Raw genomic sequence first — 17464 nt, 5'->3', positions numbered from 1 at the left:
AGAAAATTCATAATAAAATTTCAAAATATGAATTTAAAAAATGGCGGCAATACGATTTTATCGACTGTGTTATCGACCTTTTGATATCAGGTTTAAAGTTAAAGCATTGCTAAAAAAAAGTGATAAAAAGCCCCATACTAAGAAAATGAAATAAAAGAAAACGAAATATTGTTTTTTCGCATTTAAAGCACTATCTTTAGACTACTTATCGATAAATGGATACATCGATACCCGGGAGTCAGCTGTCAGCAGAAAAATATTTCTGGAATAACAAAAACAGGCAAAATTACCCGTATCCGAACCGAGTTGTAATTCAAACCCAAACATGAACTGGCACACGGGCAACATTGCGGAGGCCGTGGCGGAATCCAAGGCCAAGGACGCCGTATTCGTCGTCTTCATCGAAGGTAATTAGTAACTCCTTCGCATTTGCAAATTTTCACCACGTCATTCTGGTGAAATTTCACCTGATTTTCAGGCCAGGACGAGATGTCCCACAAACTGGAGCGCTTCGTGGATGATAATCGGGTGCGATCCCGGCTGGAAACCTCCGACTTTGTGGCCATCAAAGTCCAGGGAAATAGCTCCGCCTACGGACAGTTCATGTCGTTGTGTGGGTAACATTCTGACTAGCAATCCTGATATAAAATCACTTATAAATCTTATTTGATTTTCAGACAAAGTCGTGCCCATTCCCTCGCTCTTCTTTATTGGCAAAACGGGTACACCTCTGGAGATAGCCACTGGGATTACTGCCAGCGTGGAGGAACTCACGGAAAAGATCGATAAGGTTCTGATCCTAGCGGGAAAACGAACCGAGCCAGTGGTTGTCGCCAGCGACTCTTCATCTGTGAATGCATTGGAGGCCAATACAGTCAGAAGCTTCGCCGGGGCAGATAACTCAAGCAGCTCAAGCACTGGAGAGTCCCAATCAATTCAAACAGGTAGTCTAAAGTTCATTTTAGCAATCGGAAATGGAACGAACAAGATATTCACAATGAAATTCTCGATATTACAGCACCAGAAAAGTTGGGAGAACCTGAAACCACATCAGATTCAAACTCGGCAACTGATGGTGTGGAGGAAGCCAAGGCCAATCCTCCAAATTCCCCAGTAGCAGCTAGCTTAGCTTCTATTCCTGCTGCCGTATCAACCTCCAGTTTAGATGTAAAATCGGGATCAGAGTCAGAGGCTGCTTCTCCCGCCGCTTTGGCGGCTGAGAAGAGAGCAGCAGCCAGCAAAGTGGAGGCTTCAGCTACCACATCCGGGGCAGCTGCCCGGAACTTTGCCACCAATAATCTTATACCGGCTGTGCCGTTAATAACACCTGCTGTTCCAGTCGCAACACAGCGACCGCTCGAAGGCCAGGCAAACACCGAATCCGAGGAAAGGTTGGCTGAAGTCAGAAATATTTTGGAGCAGAAGCGAAGGGAGCGTGTGGAGGAGGAAAAGCGTAGGGAGAAGGAAAACGAGCTGAGGCGTCGTCGGGACGGAAAGGAGGCACAGAGCCAGCAGGCAAGAACCAAGGAGCAGGAACTCAAGAACATGCAGGTAAATAACTACAAGTAAATATATAGAGCTAATTTATGATTTGACACGTTTTTATGAATCCATTAGGAGCAGATAAAACGTGAGCGTCAGGAGGAGCTGGCGGCCAGGGAGCGCATACGTGCCCAGATTGCCGCCGATCGGGCGGAGCAGGCACAACGTTTTAATACACCGGACATCAGTAGCACGACCAATTCGGTGGCGGCCACCGCTGCCTCCAATGTCATCACAACAGATGCCTCTATGAGTTCGGTGGACGAAACGAGGCTGCAGATCCGATTACCCGGTGGCATTCAGCGCACCAAATCCTTTCCTGCCGGCGAGGTGCTGGCCACCGTTCGTGTCTACGTGCGAAACGAGTTGCTGGCGGCGAGCGATGGGCGCGATTTTACCCTGGCTACCAGTTACCCTCGCAGGGAGTTCCAAACGGAGGATGAGGTCAAGACCCTGAGCGAGCTAAATCTAGTGCCCAATGCAGTGGTTCTGGTGCTGACCAAGGAGCAAGTGAATCGTGTGGTGCAAAGCGGTGGCTCTCTAATGACCATGCTGGCCACCGTAATTTGGGCTATGCTCACACCGGCGGCCAAGGCTTTCGACTACATTCACAAGATGGGCCTCCGACCGCTCACTCAGAAACTGAGCGTGCTTATGGCTAACATTCGGTGGCCAGGACAGCAGGCAAACCTGGATGTTTACCAGGGCGATGCGTGAGTACTACTTCTTCACTTGGTTTTCTTATTTTGATAACAACACCTTGCTGGTTTAGTGCTGCCCGTCGCAACATGGATATGTTCTCCCTGCGACCTACACCAGCTCCAGGCTACGAATACGACGAGGCTTCAACGTCACAGGCTGGCGGAGCAGCGGACAGGCCCACTCCTCAAAATCAACCTGGACCGGGAAGTACTCCGCCGGCTCATAATACCAGCCAAGCCTCCTCCTCCAAGTCACAGGAATTCCAACAGCGACCCGGTGGCTATCAGCCGCCGAAATATGGGGACTCGAACATTCGACGACTGCAGGATACGAAGAAGGATGAAAAGGATAAGGACAAGGCCACTTACAATGGAAACTCCACGCAGCAGCAATAGAACATCACTATTCCTTTACAGTAATCTGTTTGACAACAGTCTTTAGCTATCCATCTATGCAATAACCAGTTATGCTAAATTTAATTATATCAATTCAATATTCCAAAATATCAATTCGGTGTGTTTTAATTAAACAAATGTGATCTTAGCAACTAGTAAGAGATACAGGATGATTGGACAGCTTGGTCAGTTTTATGCAGTAGATTAAACTCATTAATCTTCAAAAACAAAGTTCACATCTGTTAATAGTCTCAAAAATAATATCTATAAATTTGAAATACACTTTGATTAATCAAATAAATTCACAATGAGTGTCTTTTAATGGGAGTATATGCTTTTAACCTTTGATTAGAAACAAAACAAAGTTTAAGTTAACAAAAGAGAGCCTATAAACTAATAAGTGTGAAATCAAATACAGCTTGATTTACATCGTAGGATGTTTACAATTTTGTACAATTTAAATAATTCTTTCGAATTACGGGTGGATAACCAAACAATAAATTGTATAAATTGGTAAATCCTTTTAAGTATATAATATAAAATATGACATCTTTTGTTTATAATTTACTAGACTTGCAGCTATTTAAAAACGAGTGTTCTCTCTTCGTTTATGATTGTTAAGCTCCGAATCTCCAGCACACCAGATCAGTGGAAGTATAAAATAATATTGGAGTTAACGATGAGTCCTCCTAAGGCGCGCCTCTAAATACATTCCAGATTGGGTTGCACAACGACCTGTTTACAAGGTGAACCACATGAGGAATTGCAGCAACTTGTAGACGTTCACGAGAGGTAACTTCCAATGGCTTTTCCTTTGCAGCGGTGGCACCAAGCTGGGATAATGCACAAGGCTACCGATATGGCAATTGGTAATGATAGTGCCACCAGGAACACCAACGGGCACTGCATCGCCCTGCTTGACACCATCGCAATCAATGAGCTCCAGGGATTTGCTGAAGCAAATGCGAATCTCCGAAAGATAGCTGATGCTGTTCTTGCCATCGTATAGGCAATGGATGGATGGATTCTTGCCCAGAGCCTTGACTATCGCATTATTGATGGCCGCCACCGTGTTGTTGGAATCGGGGTGGATGTCAGAGGCGTCTAGGACTCGCGACATGATATACTCTTCACGCCAAGTGAGTCCCTGCTCAAAGTACTTCAGTTCGTTATCCAGTTCCTCCACCAGCATGGCGCAAGTTCCGTGCTTCTGCCACTCATGTTTCCAAAGCCACTCCGTGGAGTCCTTTCCCTTGAGGTCTGGCCAAAAGGTCTCCAGTCGATCCTCAATGGGATTAAGCTTGTCTGGATCAAAGTTGGCCGAGTTATTGCAGAAATTGGGACCCATTTGGTGCAGTTTCGTTGGCCAGATGCCGTGGATGGTCCAGAACTCCTTCTTTTGGGGCAGACTGCACTCCTGGTCGGGATTCTCCTCGCGCCAATGATAGCATGTGGTCACCGGCCATTGTTGCGTGAAAATCAGTACATCCCAGTTGTGATCCTGGACAGACAGCTCCCTCGACGAATCCAGCAGGGATTCATCATCGTCCCGAAAGGGGAAACCATCGAATTCACTGTCATCGTCTGGACGTTTCTGTGCCTTCTCATCCACCGAAGTCGATTCATCCGAATCCGATATGTCGCTGCAATGGAGAACATGATACCATGAATAATTTGCCTAACTCAGCTGCAGCCTTTGTTTATTGTTAGAAACAAAATAGATTACTGGGTCAACCTTGAACTTGAATATATATCCCGGATCACCGAGATATAAAGTTTAGTTGGTTTGTTAGTTGGCAAAAATCCAGGAATGATTCCAATATGATCTTAGTTTGCGACGTTTGTACTCACCTAAGGGGCGTGGATTTGATGGTCACCAGAAAACAGGCCAAAATGGCCACAATTAGAAACCGCTGGCTCCGCATTTTGCTGTAAGATAATAATAATAATAACTGCGATGCAAAAACCGTAGGTGATATCGATATATCGATTTTGTCTTTTCATGTATCGAATAGTCGACAGTAAATTTTAGTATTTTTAGTCGATTTCCTAATCGATTTTAGTAACTTTTGGCGCCTTTAGTTCAATTTAAAAGATGAACATAACTTCTGATTAATTATAATTCTTTTCATTAAATTAAACTATCCTAAAGTTTAAAGTGTTACTTTAAATTTAATTATAAATGCAATAAAGTGTTAAGATATTGTTAAACATTATTTCCAAGATTAATTTAGATAAATGTAAAACCAATTCTTCGCAGTTGTAACAAGATGATTTTTAAAATGTGAGTATTGTCTAACCATTAACCTTTAATTTTTACTTGAAACTTTTCAGTATCACGTTGTTAGTTGTAGCCATTTTTCCATCTATCAAGATTGAAAATATCCGATTTTTTAAAATTTTGTTTTTTTTATTTTTTGATACAAAAAAATACGTTTTTTTTCGATAGCAGTAAAAATAGTTGTCCAAATGTGGAATGCCATACCTTGTTGAATTCGTAACAAAATTCCCTATCGATCCATGTACATACATTGAAATGCTAATTTTTGGCCATTTTTCGCAAATTTTGATGATGGTAAAATGCGAAAATTTGAAAAAATTTTTTTTTCGAAAATCCAAAATGTTGGGGCAGACATATTTAGCTATGTTCATTAGCAGCACAAAACAGTCTTTATTTTAGATGTGCGGCCATTTTTTGTCAAGTTATGGCGAAAACGCCTATTGAAAATATCAGATTTTTAACAAAATATTTTTTTTTCGATTTTTTTATAAAAACTAATCCGTTTTTTTTCGATAGCAGTAAAAATAGATGTCCAAATGTGGAATGCCATACCTTGTTGAATTCGTAACAAAATTCCCTATCGATCCATGTACATACATTGAAATGCTAATTTTTGGGCATTTTTCGCAAATTTTGATGATGTACCCCTTTTCAAAAATGCGAAAATTTGAAAAAATTTTTTTTTCGAAAATCAAAAATGTTGGGACAGACATATTTAGCTATGTTCATTAGCAGCACAAAACAGTCTTTATTTTAGCGTCTATTTTTGGCCAAGTTATGGCGAAAGCACCGATTGAAAATATCCGATTTTTTATTTCTATCTATCAAGAGCCAGTCTAGTTAATAAGTTACGACGGACTTATCGCTTACCTAAAAAAAATTAAACAATTATTTCAGCTGATTAGGATTTATTAAACACTTCGCCAGGTTGTCTGCTCTGGCTTTCCGTCGAGTCTGTGTCTTGAAAATCCCCTAGTGATAAGACTCGAAATTGTGTGGTTCGCCTCTGTTTTCCTTTTTAGTCATCCCACTTTAATTAGTGACAACGATAATTACACATTGCAATGCTGCTGTTGTCTTTTATCTTTTCTGGTGTTGACTTCTGTTGAAAACCCAATGACTAGAACTACAACAGCGGCAGCAACAAATCAAGTGACAACTTCGAATCGCTCCGCAACAACAAAACGATGGCAGCAATTGCTTAGCAATTGGTTATTGCTTAACTGTACTTTGTACTTTTGATGATCCAACATTTTATTTTTTTTTTTATGTCCCCAATTTTAGGGGGGGTGCTGGAACATACGACATGGTGGGTGGTTGAGTGGCCAGCTGTCGAAATTCCGGACAAAAGTGGTGTTAAACTGTCACACTTAATGCCCCATAATTGTAAGGGATATGAGTGGAGCAGCTAGGGTATAAGCAATCTGGGAGAAGTTGGCATAAACTGTCCGATGAGCTAAGGATATATAAACAAATACTTGTAACCAATAATATGCTTTAACATACGTAAATAACATTAAATATTATTTCGGGTGTGGCTGATTGCTTTTATCAAAAAACCAAATAAAAGGAAATAAAAGAAAAGGGAATGCTGAAATATGTTAGCCAATCCAAGCCAATCAAAAAGTTGTCTATTTCATATCTTGAATTATTATCTTAATTATTAGTTTTACAGGGTAAGCCTGCAGTTCATTACCATCCAACAGTTCGAGCCGCATGGCTCATATTTTATCTATTTATTAAATTCAATTAGTGCGATTGCAAGCGATAAGACTCATTTACATGACGAACGAACTTCTAATCTATGACCCCCAAGCCCCCACGATTTTCGTGGAGCGTATTCAAACAAATTCCCGCTCACGTCTGGGGATTTATCAACAACATTTGTGATTATTTTCGTGTCATGTTTTTGTAAGCCCGACGTTGGATAGCGAGCTTTTATGCAGATTTCTGTGTGTGGGGACTTTTGTTTGATGACAAATTAATTTAATAATAACAGCTGCAGAAACATTTTGTAATCAATTGCTGGGGCCCCACAAAAACTTAACAATTATCCTCGATGTACAATCAATTAATGTAGTTGTTGCTGTTGGTTTTTTTAGATAGCGACCATGGGCTTAATGAGATATGTCCTTTGAAAAATGGTTTTCCCTTTCATTAGAAATAACTTTCCTTTGGGTTGGTCATAAATTTTAAAAAATGTACTCACTTTTTGGTCCTTTTTTTATTATAATCATCATCATCATCGTTGTGGGGATTCAACTCAAGACACATTTTTTTTTTGGGAGAAGCCATCTCTCTTTTTCTCTTTCCCTTTCTACTTTCTCCCCTTCTCACTTCCCCTTTCTCCGTTCACTTGGCGCCTGCGCAAGCGAGAAAGAGAGCTCGCGCTTGTGGGAGGAGTCTAGGCTCGGCTTTATATAGAGTTTTCCGGCTGGGGACTCCCGGTAATTGCTTCAATTTGGCGTACATATCCGGATCCGCTTTCCACCCTCCCTTTGCGCTTTTCACTGCTCTTTTGTCGACTTCCTTCGCTGGTTGTTTTTGTGCAATTGCTGTGTAAATGGCATGAGAATGATAATTGTAGCAATTATAATATTAAATTGGGAGATCATGGCTCACAGCGTTTTCCCTCCCAATTTCCACCGACTTCTCTCCTCTTCCCTTTCTACTTTCCCCCTTTTTTTATGTAGCATACTTTTTTGCTGTCATCGCTGCTGCTGCTTTTCCTTGTCCTCCCCCCAATTTCCTTGGGGGATTTTTTACTCTCGACTGCTGTGTATTCTACCGGATTTGTTTGTTAATTAGAATTCTAGCGTTGAAATTAAAATGCTCACTCCACTGGGGGTAGGAAAATGGCTTGCAAACGGGGGAAAGCGGAAAAACTTCAACTAGTTGGCTGCCTGGTTGATTTTTCCACTGGCGTTTTTTATTTGTCTGCCTCTGCTCTTAATTACTGCAGTTTATTTTCTAAGTGCGACTAATTAACAGGCAATTCGCAGCATTGCGGCACATTTTACTCTTTTTCGGCCAAAGATTTCCACTTCCTGTGTGTGCTGGCGAATGGTCAACATTTTTGGGGGCTAGTTAGTCGGTTGTGATAGCTCTGGACTTGAAAGTTTTCGAGGACACTGGCTAACTTTTCACATGTGTAGCTGGGTACTCAAAAGTTGGGTGAGTCCAATTAGTTGCAGTCATACGAGTAACTGGGGCAAAGACAGCACATTTTTCAGCATAGATTTCATTTCGCTTTGGGTGAGTTTGTATCTTAATCAGGCTTGTGTTCTTTTAAAGTTAATATATTATATACTTTACAATTCATTTTAATTAGAAAATTAAAGAAATTAAAAGAAGTTATTTAAAGAAAATTAGGTTTGTTCAAAACTAACGCTGCAGAAGGAATATATAATTGCTGAAAAATCTTATTTATTAGTTTCTAGTCAAAATACTAATAATAATATTATTATTAATATTAAATATTCGTCAGTTATATTATATTATTACTTAATCGATTCGTTGCGCTGAATAAATATATATTTTACATTAAGTATATATTATTAATGAATTAATTATATATTGCTTAGTTAAACGACTGTCCGTCAAATTTGTGGCGAGCTAAACTAGACATTGATTTGCCACCTCGGATCGCACAATTTTACCTTGGTCGCAACCCCGCCGATCCCCGCCGTTAACTGTGCCACAAATTTACGTTATTAGTGCAGCATTAGACGCTCGGCTAATTATCAACACTGTCTGAGGCGCAAAAAGCCCGCTTAACCTCCACTTATCCGCCTATCCTGTAGTCCGCCATCGGCAACAGTCCACCACCATTTACCATTTACCATTGGAATGGCGCCCATTTGTGCAGCATCTCGCTACACAGAACCACTCCACCCACGGGCCGTAAAACATGGCTCGCAAAACCACCCACTTGTACCCAACCCCACCCACTTTCATTTCCACCCACTCACGCACACACGTAGAGCACAACCCTCGCACGTTAATGAACGTAAAATTCACTTAATTCCAACTTTAGCCATGAATTAAGCACGACAAATGGACGCTAAGAGGATGGCAAAGTGGGTGGCGCAAAGTACTGGGTGGCATGGGGCATTATACCGAAGGGATCCCAGGGATAAATAATCAAAAAGACGTGCCACGAGACGTGGAAAAAGCTGTAGAGAGCGAGATGGAAAGAGGAGAAGGGAGCGAGACAGAGTCGAACAATAAGTAAATGTGCTTTTATGGCTCTTAATTAAGGCAATGATGGGGTGTTTTAATACGTTTGCCAAATGTTAAACGACAAACTGGCAGTGGAGTCGTCGTTATGGCCCCAGCTACCGATCTACCCACTCTCAACTACACTGGAACCAATGCTTTTGTATAAAGTTTATATAAATATACAAGGAATGCCCTGTTTGATTTCCCATTTTAACTTATTCTTACAGAGTTAATTCATTGGTTTTTGCAATGGCTATTTATTGCATTTAACAATTATTTATGCTTCAATAGTGTTTCATAAGACTGTTTCATAAATGTTTTTTCCAGTGTAAGCCCTCTTACCCACACACATGTGCGTTAATGAAGCTGCTACGAAAGCGGTTTGCAAGCATTTCCTTTCCATTTTCCCTCGTCCTTTTTTTATAATTTTCCAGCATGTCTGCAGGCATTTTCTTTTGCCACTGCTGTAATTTGTGTCCCACACCACAGCACACCACACTTTGACTAATTGCTCGGACTGGTCCATAGATTTATGACGCGCACTGTGCACTTGGCATGCCTAATGAGCAATTGCGTCGACACTTTTCGTCCACTTTGACTTGTACTCAAGGAAATCATCGCAAATTTTATGGCTGATCGAACAAATAGAAAATTTGGGCTCGCAGTAGATTTTATGCTTTGTAAATGTTAGTCTCGACAAGTTTATGGCTACATTTGGGCTGGGATGGCCAAAAATGGCATCAATTTGTGGCTTTTTGTGATGTGTGCCTGTGTGCATATCGTAAAAATCAGTGTGGCACATAAAAATCCAAATGCGCCATTTGCCAGGCTGGCAAAATAACATTTTCAACACTTTTTGTTTGATTAATCAAATGTATGCGATGCCTAGGGCCTGGCTGTGCCTAGTCCTGTGCCTAGTATCTATTTTTCCTCGCTCCATTTTCTACCCGCACTCCGACCATTTAGTCCCTATTAGTATGCCACGCACGTTCTTTAGGGCACAAAAAAAAACAAAAAAGGACAACGAGCGGAAACAAAATAAAGGCAGCAAGGAAGCGGAAACGGAAGCGAGTCCAACAAAACAATCATCTAACAAAAAATGGCGTAACCTTTGTTCTTTTTTATGATTTATTTATATATTCAAAACAAATGCAATTGGGTTTATTACACATCAATAAGCCCCAACGACCACCAAAGCAAAAATTTGCGGTGCGTGTAGAAAAAAAAAATGGCCGATGAATTGATTTACATGGAATATAGTATAAATATCCATGGCAGCCGCAAACGTGATCAAATTATGGATGATTGAGGATATGTTTAGAATGGCAAATAAATTGGGAGATTTAGGCAGCATGAATTCATTTCTAGATATTGAAACATACTATTCAATAGATATTCCTGTCTAAAATATTAAAAAGCATGTTATTTCAGTAAAATTAGAACTTGGATTGTGAATAATGTGGGAAGCACCTATGCTATCAACTCAAGGGACTTACGAACTTCTCGGCATTTTTCAGCAAATGTGAAAATATTATTGTAGATCTGTCAAGTGCCAAGAAGTTGTTCAAACAAGCAAATCGCAGCCCCACACATGCGTAAGGATTTCCCTTCATATGCTCCAGGGAGCAGCTTCGCATAAGACGATGAGAAATGGAGGGGTGTGTCTTGGAGCTGGGGGAAGAGTAAGGGGGGTTGGGGCTATAAAGAAAAGTATCCTTACGACCGCAAGGAGGCAATTCGGGATGTGTGTAAACAGTAAAATGGCACGCGTTGTCATATTTCAAGAACCAGCAGCGAAAAGGAAGAACCAGCACTTCTTGAAGGACTCAAAGATTATGATTTGTTTTGCTTGACGCTTAACGAGCCCATGATATAACACATCTCGTTCTATAAGTATGCTAAGCATGTCCTTTACCCCACTTCCCACACTTTGAGTAATTTCCACTTGACAGCAGACAAATTTTTACAGATTTGTTAGAATTTGTCAAGTGCTTGTGTGCCTATGTGTGCGTATGCAAATAAACATTTGCACTTCAAATATATATACATTTATATCCTAAGATGCTTATTGGGGGGTGCCCAAGAAATTGCTGACATCATGTAAGCAAATTGCGTAAGGAGGCTCTGACATTGATTTGACATGAACCCTGAACGCCGAGCCCCGAGTCCTTAACCCCAACCATTATAAATCTGTTTGTTTTTTGCCCTTTGGCTGCACAAAGAACAAAATAAAGACTCAAAATAAAAAGGCTTTCAAGGATAAATTACACGAATTTTATAGAAATATTTAGGGACGAAAGAAAAATATGAAAACCTTTTTCAACAACTAACAGTTATTACTTAAGTGAATAGATGGTTATTACGTGCAACATTTCATGCGGTGTTTTTTCCCAGTGTGTCTTTAATCCTTTTGCCTCAATCAACCCTCCGAAAGATGTAACAAAAACTTTCTTTGCCTAACCCCTTTTTTTCTTACGACTGAGTAAATTGATTGGACAAATCCATAGGAGCCAGAAGTTTAATGAAGTGAAAAATTGCCAAATAACCAAAAATTAAATGAAACAATGGACAGTCGGACTTGGAAATGTATCTACATACAAATCTCTATATATCTATATGGTTAGTATATATATATATATATATATATATATATGTTTTTTATTTTGTTGTGGCTTTTCAGGCCGTCTCCTTGGGTTGTGTAAACAAAAATTGAACAAATTTCCAGTTCAGTGGCTTTGTGGCCGTTTGGCCATTTATAAAAGTTCCATAAGTCAGTCCCGGAGTGGGGGCGTGGCTAGCCCCCGGAGGCAATTTGTATTTATTTGCTGGATTTCCATGTTGAAATTGCTTTCGTGTCTTTTATTTGTATAAATATTTGCAGGACACTCGCAGCCCCTAAAAGCAGGCAACACTTTTCGCCTGCAATTGGTACAATTTTCCGTATTGTTGTGGGTAGCAAAAATCATACACAAATTTGCGGTGGAAAATTCTCCGACTACCCCAAATTGCCACTGAGAAATGTATGCTTCGTTAAACACATACGCAAATTGTAGCCAGTAAATGTCAAGAAAATGTGAAATTTCATAACCAAAGCCATGCCGAAAACTTCATGCACGAGTTGATAGCATTCTCCATTTTCCAGTTTCCACATTTGCCGCCCCCTTACCACGCCCACGCCCACACATGGCTAAGCTAACAAAGCTGGGGACGCAAATCAGTTTCTGAATCCGAAACCGAATCCGAATCCGAATCAGAGTTTCCCGCTGCAATCGAGAGCCCCGAAAAGGCCAAGATCATGGGAGCCATGACACCAAACTGTTTGCCCAGCCAAACAGCAACAGACCAACTTGCCTCTTGGCACCCACAGTCCTTCGAATTGCTGGCAAATTTGCGTGCGGATAAATTGCAATCTACCCTGAGGTCGAATATGGAACAGTGGGATGATAGGGGTGCACTGAAAAAAAAACAGTTTAAACATGCCCTTCATAGGTAGAGCTCCAAGTATCTGAAAGTTACAAGGTATCTTAGTAAAAGACCTACAAAACTAGTGAGTGTGTTATAAATGTGTTTTCTCTAATTTGTGAGTTCTAAGAGCATAAAAATATATGTAGTTTTTTTTCAGTGTAAGGACTTTGTTTGAGTGTTTGGACTCCCAGAGTTTTGCGGTCGACTTGCGAGGCAGTTGACGTCGTTGCATTTGTTGTCTTTTAATCACCAGCTAACTAGGAGTTGACTTCATAATTCTAATTGTGTCTCTGATCCGATGGTACAACTCTCACCGCCTTTCACTCGCCCCAAGGAAAATGAGAAAGTACGTGACTTGGTCTTGGAATATCGACAATTTGATGTTCTCCGATGGGCAAACAATAAATTGCAACTGCAGGCTGTGTTTGCAGAGGGCCTGGCCTTATCCAAACGATAAGTGACCTGTTGAGAGGCATTAAATTGATTGAGGGGGCACATCGGAGGTGGGCTAATCTCAATTGAAAGTGTTGGACCCCGACTAGATAAGCTAATGATGTCTAAATATTTGCCTGTAGTTGGCCAAGTGAGTTATGAAAACGCTGGGAATTGCTTGATTGATCGGAATGCGTTGGATTGGGAAATCACCTTTTGGGTTGTGACTGACACTTTCGGGGGTTTTCTTATCACGCGACTTTACTTGGACTTTAGTTGATATGGCGGATGAATAGTGGCTTAATCTGCCTGGGATTTCTTTGATTAAAGTGCCATAGGGAATCGAAGGCTAATGTGCAGATTATGATTATCACTTCAATGCCCCCTATAACTACTCTATGCCTTTATCAGTGTTTTGCTGTATAAAAGACACAAATCCGTGCTATTCTATTCTATGATATATTTTATGAAGTGTGCATATGGTGTATCCCTCACCACTTTTCCCACCTTTGAGTTGGCTTGTTTATATAGCTTCATAGGAAACTACTGCCTTGAGTTCGCTTCTTGCACTCCATTATCAATCAATGCCCACACAGCTGCTACTGCTACTGTAGTTTGTGGCCAAAGCCCCTTTCATGCCTCCACTTTCGTGCTCCTTTATCACCTTTCTGCCAGCTCCCCGAATTCTCCTCAATCCCAATCAACTTGAACTTCGTTCTCTGGGGGAAACGTCAGAGGAGGTGGCTCAAAGTCATAGCGAGTCAATCATAAATATCCAGTGCCCGATATCTTATCAGCTGCGGAAAGCACTTTACTAATAATTAAAATGTCATCATTAAGAAATATGAAAAAGTCAACAGAGCCCCCTTCACTTCTCTACCCGCCTTCAAGCTCTGCACTATCCATCTATAACCGATCTGAACTGCAGTTGAAGAATTTATTGTTTCGCTATTGCCTATTTAAACTTGATGGAGACATGTGGCTTGTGTATGTGGGGGCTTTCCAAATGATTTTCCTGCTTTTATCGGCGCTGAGAATTCGTATTTACCTTTAAACTGGACTAGCCTGAAGTTCGAATTAACCCATTGGTGGCGGAAATATTAACTTCATAATTAAAGAAGACTTTGTAGGTGATAGTTGCACTACTAAACTGAGTTCAAGGTTTTTCCAATTACTTTAAAATTAAATATTCAATATAAAAGTGTACTTATTAAAATGAATATTTGTAAGCAGGAATTCTGATTATCATAAATTCAAATGCCATTCATCCATACTTCAGAAGCCATACTTCCAGCTTTGAAATATTTTTTTAAAATATTATTTACCCTTAAAAAATTCTGCCCACATGGGTTAAGCAGATAGTCGCTTGGGTTTCACTGTGGTTCCGAGTCTGTTGACACTAATGACAGACTATTGGCGTCAATTTTCGTGTCACATTTTCCCGGTGCCAACCGGCGACACAGTAGCTGCATTTTCAATTATAAACAGATGTAAAGGTCTGATAGAGCTGCATGGGCATACAAAGATAGACACTGGGAGCCTGAGCTAGATATATACATATATATATATAGTTGCTAGATATATGGCCATCCATAGCCACTACGCGTATCATCTTATCGGCAGTGCAGTGAGCATTGCTCGATTCCCGGGCCCTGGTACTTGAGCCTGTAATGAGTCGTGTCGTTGTCTCTCCGCTGAGGTTCCTCTGCGCGCTGTTTGCTCAGATGGGTTTTTAATTAAATGCTATCGGTTTGCGCCTTAAATAAATTGAAATAATCAATTTATATTACGTATACGACCCGTGTGGCTCAGGGCTCGGGCTCGGGCTCCCGAACTCCGAGTCAACAAATTTAATTGAAAATCTAAACAGAGAGTCAACATGACGGAAAGTCAAATGACGAACGTGCCCCATGGCTGTTGTTTCCTCTTGGCTTGTTTGTGTGCATAATTGTTAAATCAATACAAATATATCCGTGCCGTGCCTGGTCCAGGTCTGATTCCCCCAATCTCCGCCAGCACTCACTCACTCACTCATCATCATCGTCATCATTGGAGGTGAACCTTATCTTCTGCACTCTTGTCTGGCTGGTATTTATTTTCCACTTTTTTTATTTAGGGTTTTCCTGATTTGGCTGATTGAAAATTATTCGCTTTGCTTTCAATTAAAGCTGTCGTTGATATGAACGATGATCGTAAATCTTGGGCGATTCACTCTCCCCACCTTCTTATAATGGTATGGTATGGTATGGTGTGGTATGGTATTATGGATTTATGGGCTACCGTATCTGTATCTTTATGGGGACGGTAGTCTTATCGTCTTCATTAACCAAACAAATGTGTTTATTGGCTGGGATGTGTCGTAAAAAACAGCGAATACGCTTAGCCTAGATAAATAAACAAATTAAATAAAATTATAGCACTAAAAATATATTATTAATATTATTAACTCCGCGACTTAATCGCAACGGAAGTCGCCACGTTTTTATTTTATGACCACTGGGTGCTGTGGGAATCGGAATTATTGAATATTATCATTGATTAGGTGGCTATTATTGCTATTGACTCGTAAGTTCAGGCGGGTGTAGCAACTGGAAAGGATATAACTTCTCAGAAATATCTATCATTAGTATGGGTTTCATCATTAGGGATTTGTTTAGTAATAGGAAAATTCCTTTAAAATTCGAAATTTAAATTTAATTTCCTAATTTCCTAGGCCCCAATTTAAGCCCCCCTTTTTCGCTGCGCCCCTGTGCAGCACCTCGGATTAGGCCATTTATATGCAGGGCCCAAAATGCAAGGCACAAACGCCATTTGCACACAATTAGTGACATTGGACCCCCAAATTGCCGCCTCATTCGGGGAATGAGTATTGATTGCATCCAATTGGAGCAGGAGGTGATTAGCATGGCGAGTTGGGGGAGCACTTCTATCTGGCTACTGTTTCCTGTATGGGGATTATCTGCCGATAAGCCTGGATAGCCGGGAAATTAGGTTGGGTCGGCTTACCGAAGCTCATATCAAATTTATTGTGTGATAATGGCCATAAAATAAATGGTTGAGTGCAACCCTTTTGAGGCCCGGCATTGCCAAAATTACTCCTTTTAAAGCATTTCGCATTTGCATAATCGCAATCAATCACTTTGGGATTGAAGGGGAAACAAGACCAAGGAACACAATTTGAAAAATCAAGCTACACTTGTTAAACCAATTTCGTGAAAAGCTAAAGCTATTCGTCGATTTCTTTTACTTTAATGGCCGTTTTCCCTAAGTACTTGGTGGAAAAATGGCTTTTCCCGACTGCTTCTTGGGTGGAGCCAATCGAAATGATAAATGCTAATTTGAGGCAAGATCACGCATAAACCAACAATAAATAAATCAAATGGCAGGTCACACAAAAAAGTTGCCCCTGCTCGATGGAAATGTAGAAATCTGTGGAGGGGTTGCCTCATATGAATGCGATTTTGGGCCACTTATGCAGGGCCATGTAAAAAAGCTGGAAAATCCGGAAACCTTGGCACGAATTTCACTTACGTTTTTTGTTCGCAAATTGTTAAGTGATTTACGAGACAGGAGGCGAAGCCATTTATTAGATGAGATTAAGTAAAGGGAGCAAAGGCCATTGAACAGTAGCATAACCAAGTACAAGTACAAGTCCATCGCCATTCCGCTGGAAAAACGCCACTTTCTAAGCTTTGTTTGCCTGCAGAAAAGTTTCCAAATGGCAAAAAGTTTCTCTTTCAACATTTTTCCTCTGTGCTCAATTGGAATTTCAGCTACATTATGGCAAATTATGTAGTCATAGTGTGGGGATTGCGATGACAGGGTTTCAAATTGAATAAAAGTTGAACGAAACTTTTATTTTTATGGCAGCAGATTATATCAGTTCGATCAAGCCAAACTTTTCCTTACTTTCAATACACACAACGTTCTTGTTAATTAGAAAATTACTATTTAAATATGTAGGTTTACTTAGAGAAGGCATTATAAGTAATAAGCTAAATTTTTAGCATATCCTATCCAGTGGTTTAATATAACTTTCTTAAAAATGCATATAAAAAATAACATACTTACTATTTAACCATAGTAAAAACTATATTAATTTAGTGTATATATCTATTACCAAAATCAGTATGAACAGGATAATCGCTGTGAATAACACACTCGCATATAATGCTCCATTTACAGCTCTTACAATAGACCCATCCAATTGCTTCAGCTAGCAAATCGAACAAAAACACAATCAATCCACCCATTTTGGCATACCCCCAACTCACAATCCTAACCATCTCGATAAGTCCCCCACCCCGCTTCCATCCGTTGGCAGTCTTTTGCAGCCAAGCCATACCATTTGAACCCGTAAAATACACATTTTCTGGTGGTAGAAAATCCAGCAAATTGATTTTAGTGGGTGTTTACACAGAGCTTT

General features: G+C 40.4%; 2 protein-coding genes across 4 annotated transcripts; one reads left to right on the top strand and one right to left on the bottom strand.

Annotated features, from left to right (window-relative positions):
• The first annotated feature begins 220 nt into the window (after positions 1-220).
• On the top strand, positions 221-2753 carry LOC120448425 (UBX domain-containing protein 4). Of its 3 annotated transcripts, none has more exons than XM_039630425.2 (6): positions 223-407; positions 479-613; positions 678-944; positions 1019-1551; positions 1618-2255; positions 2315-2753. In XM_039630425.2, exons 1-6 carry the CDS (start codon positions 326-328, stop codon positions 2637-2639), a joined length of 1980 nt encoding a protein of 659 aa, XP_039486359.1. In that variant the 5' UTR covers positions 223-325; the 3' UTR covers positions 2640-2753. The 3 variants fall into 3 exon arrangements, with proteins under 3 accessions (XP_039486361.1, XP_039486359.1, XP_039486360.1); XM_039630426.1 differs by having other exon boundaries at positions 248-407; positions 479-617; XM_039630427.2 differs by lacking the exon at positions 479-613 and having other exon boundaries at positions 221-407.
• On the bottom strand, positions 2750-4627 carry LOC120448426 (ribonuclease Oy). Its single transcript, XM_039630428.1, has 2 exons — positions 4491-4627; positions 2750-4282 (listed from the first exon to the last, which is right to left on the bottom strand). Exons 1-2 carry the CDS (start codon positions 4562-4564, stop codon positions 3379-3381), a joined length of 978 nt encoding a protein of 325 aa, XP_039486362.1. The 5' UTR covers positions 4565-4627; the 3' UTR covers positions 2750-3378.
• Between the last annotated feature and the right edge of the window lie 12837 nt (positions 4628-17464).

Source organism: Drosophila santomea, chromosome 3L (genome assembly GCF_016746245.2).
Source record: "Drosophila santomea strain STO CAGO 1482 chromosome 3L, Prin_Dsan_1.1, whole genome shotgun sequence".
Taxonomy (NCBI): Eukaryota; Metazoa; Arthropoda; class Insecta; order Diptera; family Drosophilidae; genus Drosophila; species Drosophila santomea.
Note: the sequence above shows the minus strand (reverse complement) of the source record. Positions and strands in the feature narration are given on the sequence as shown.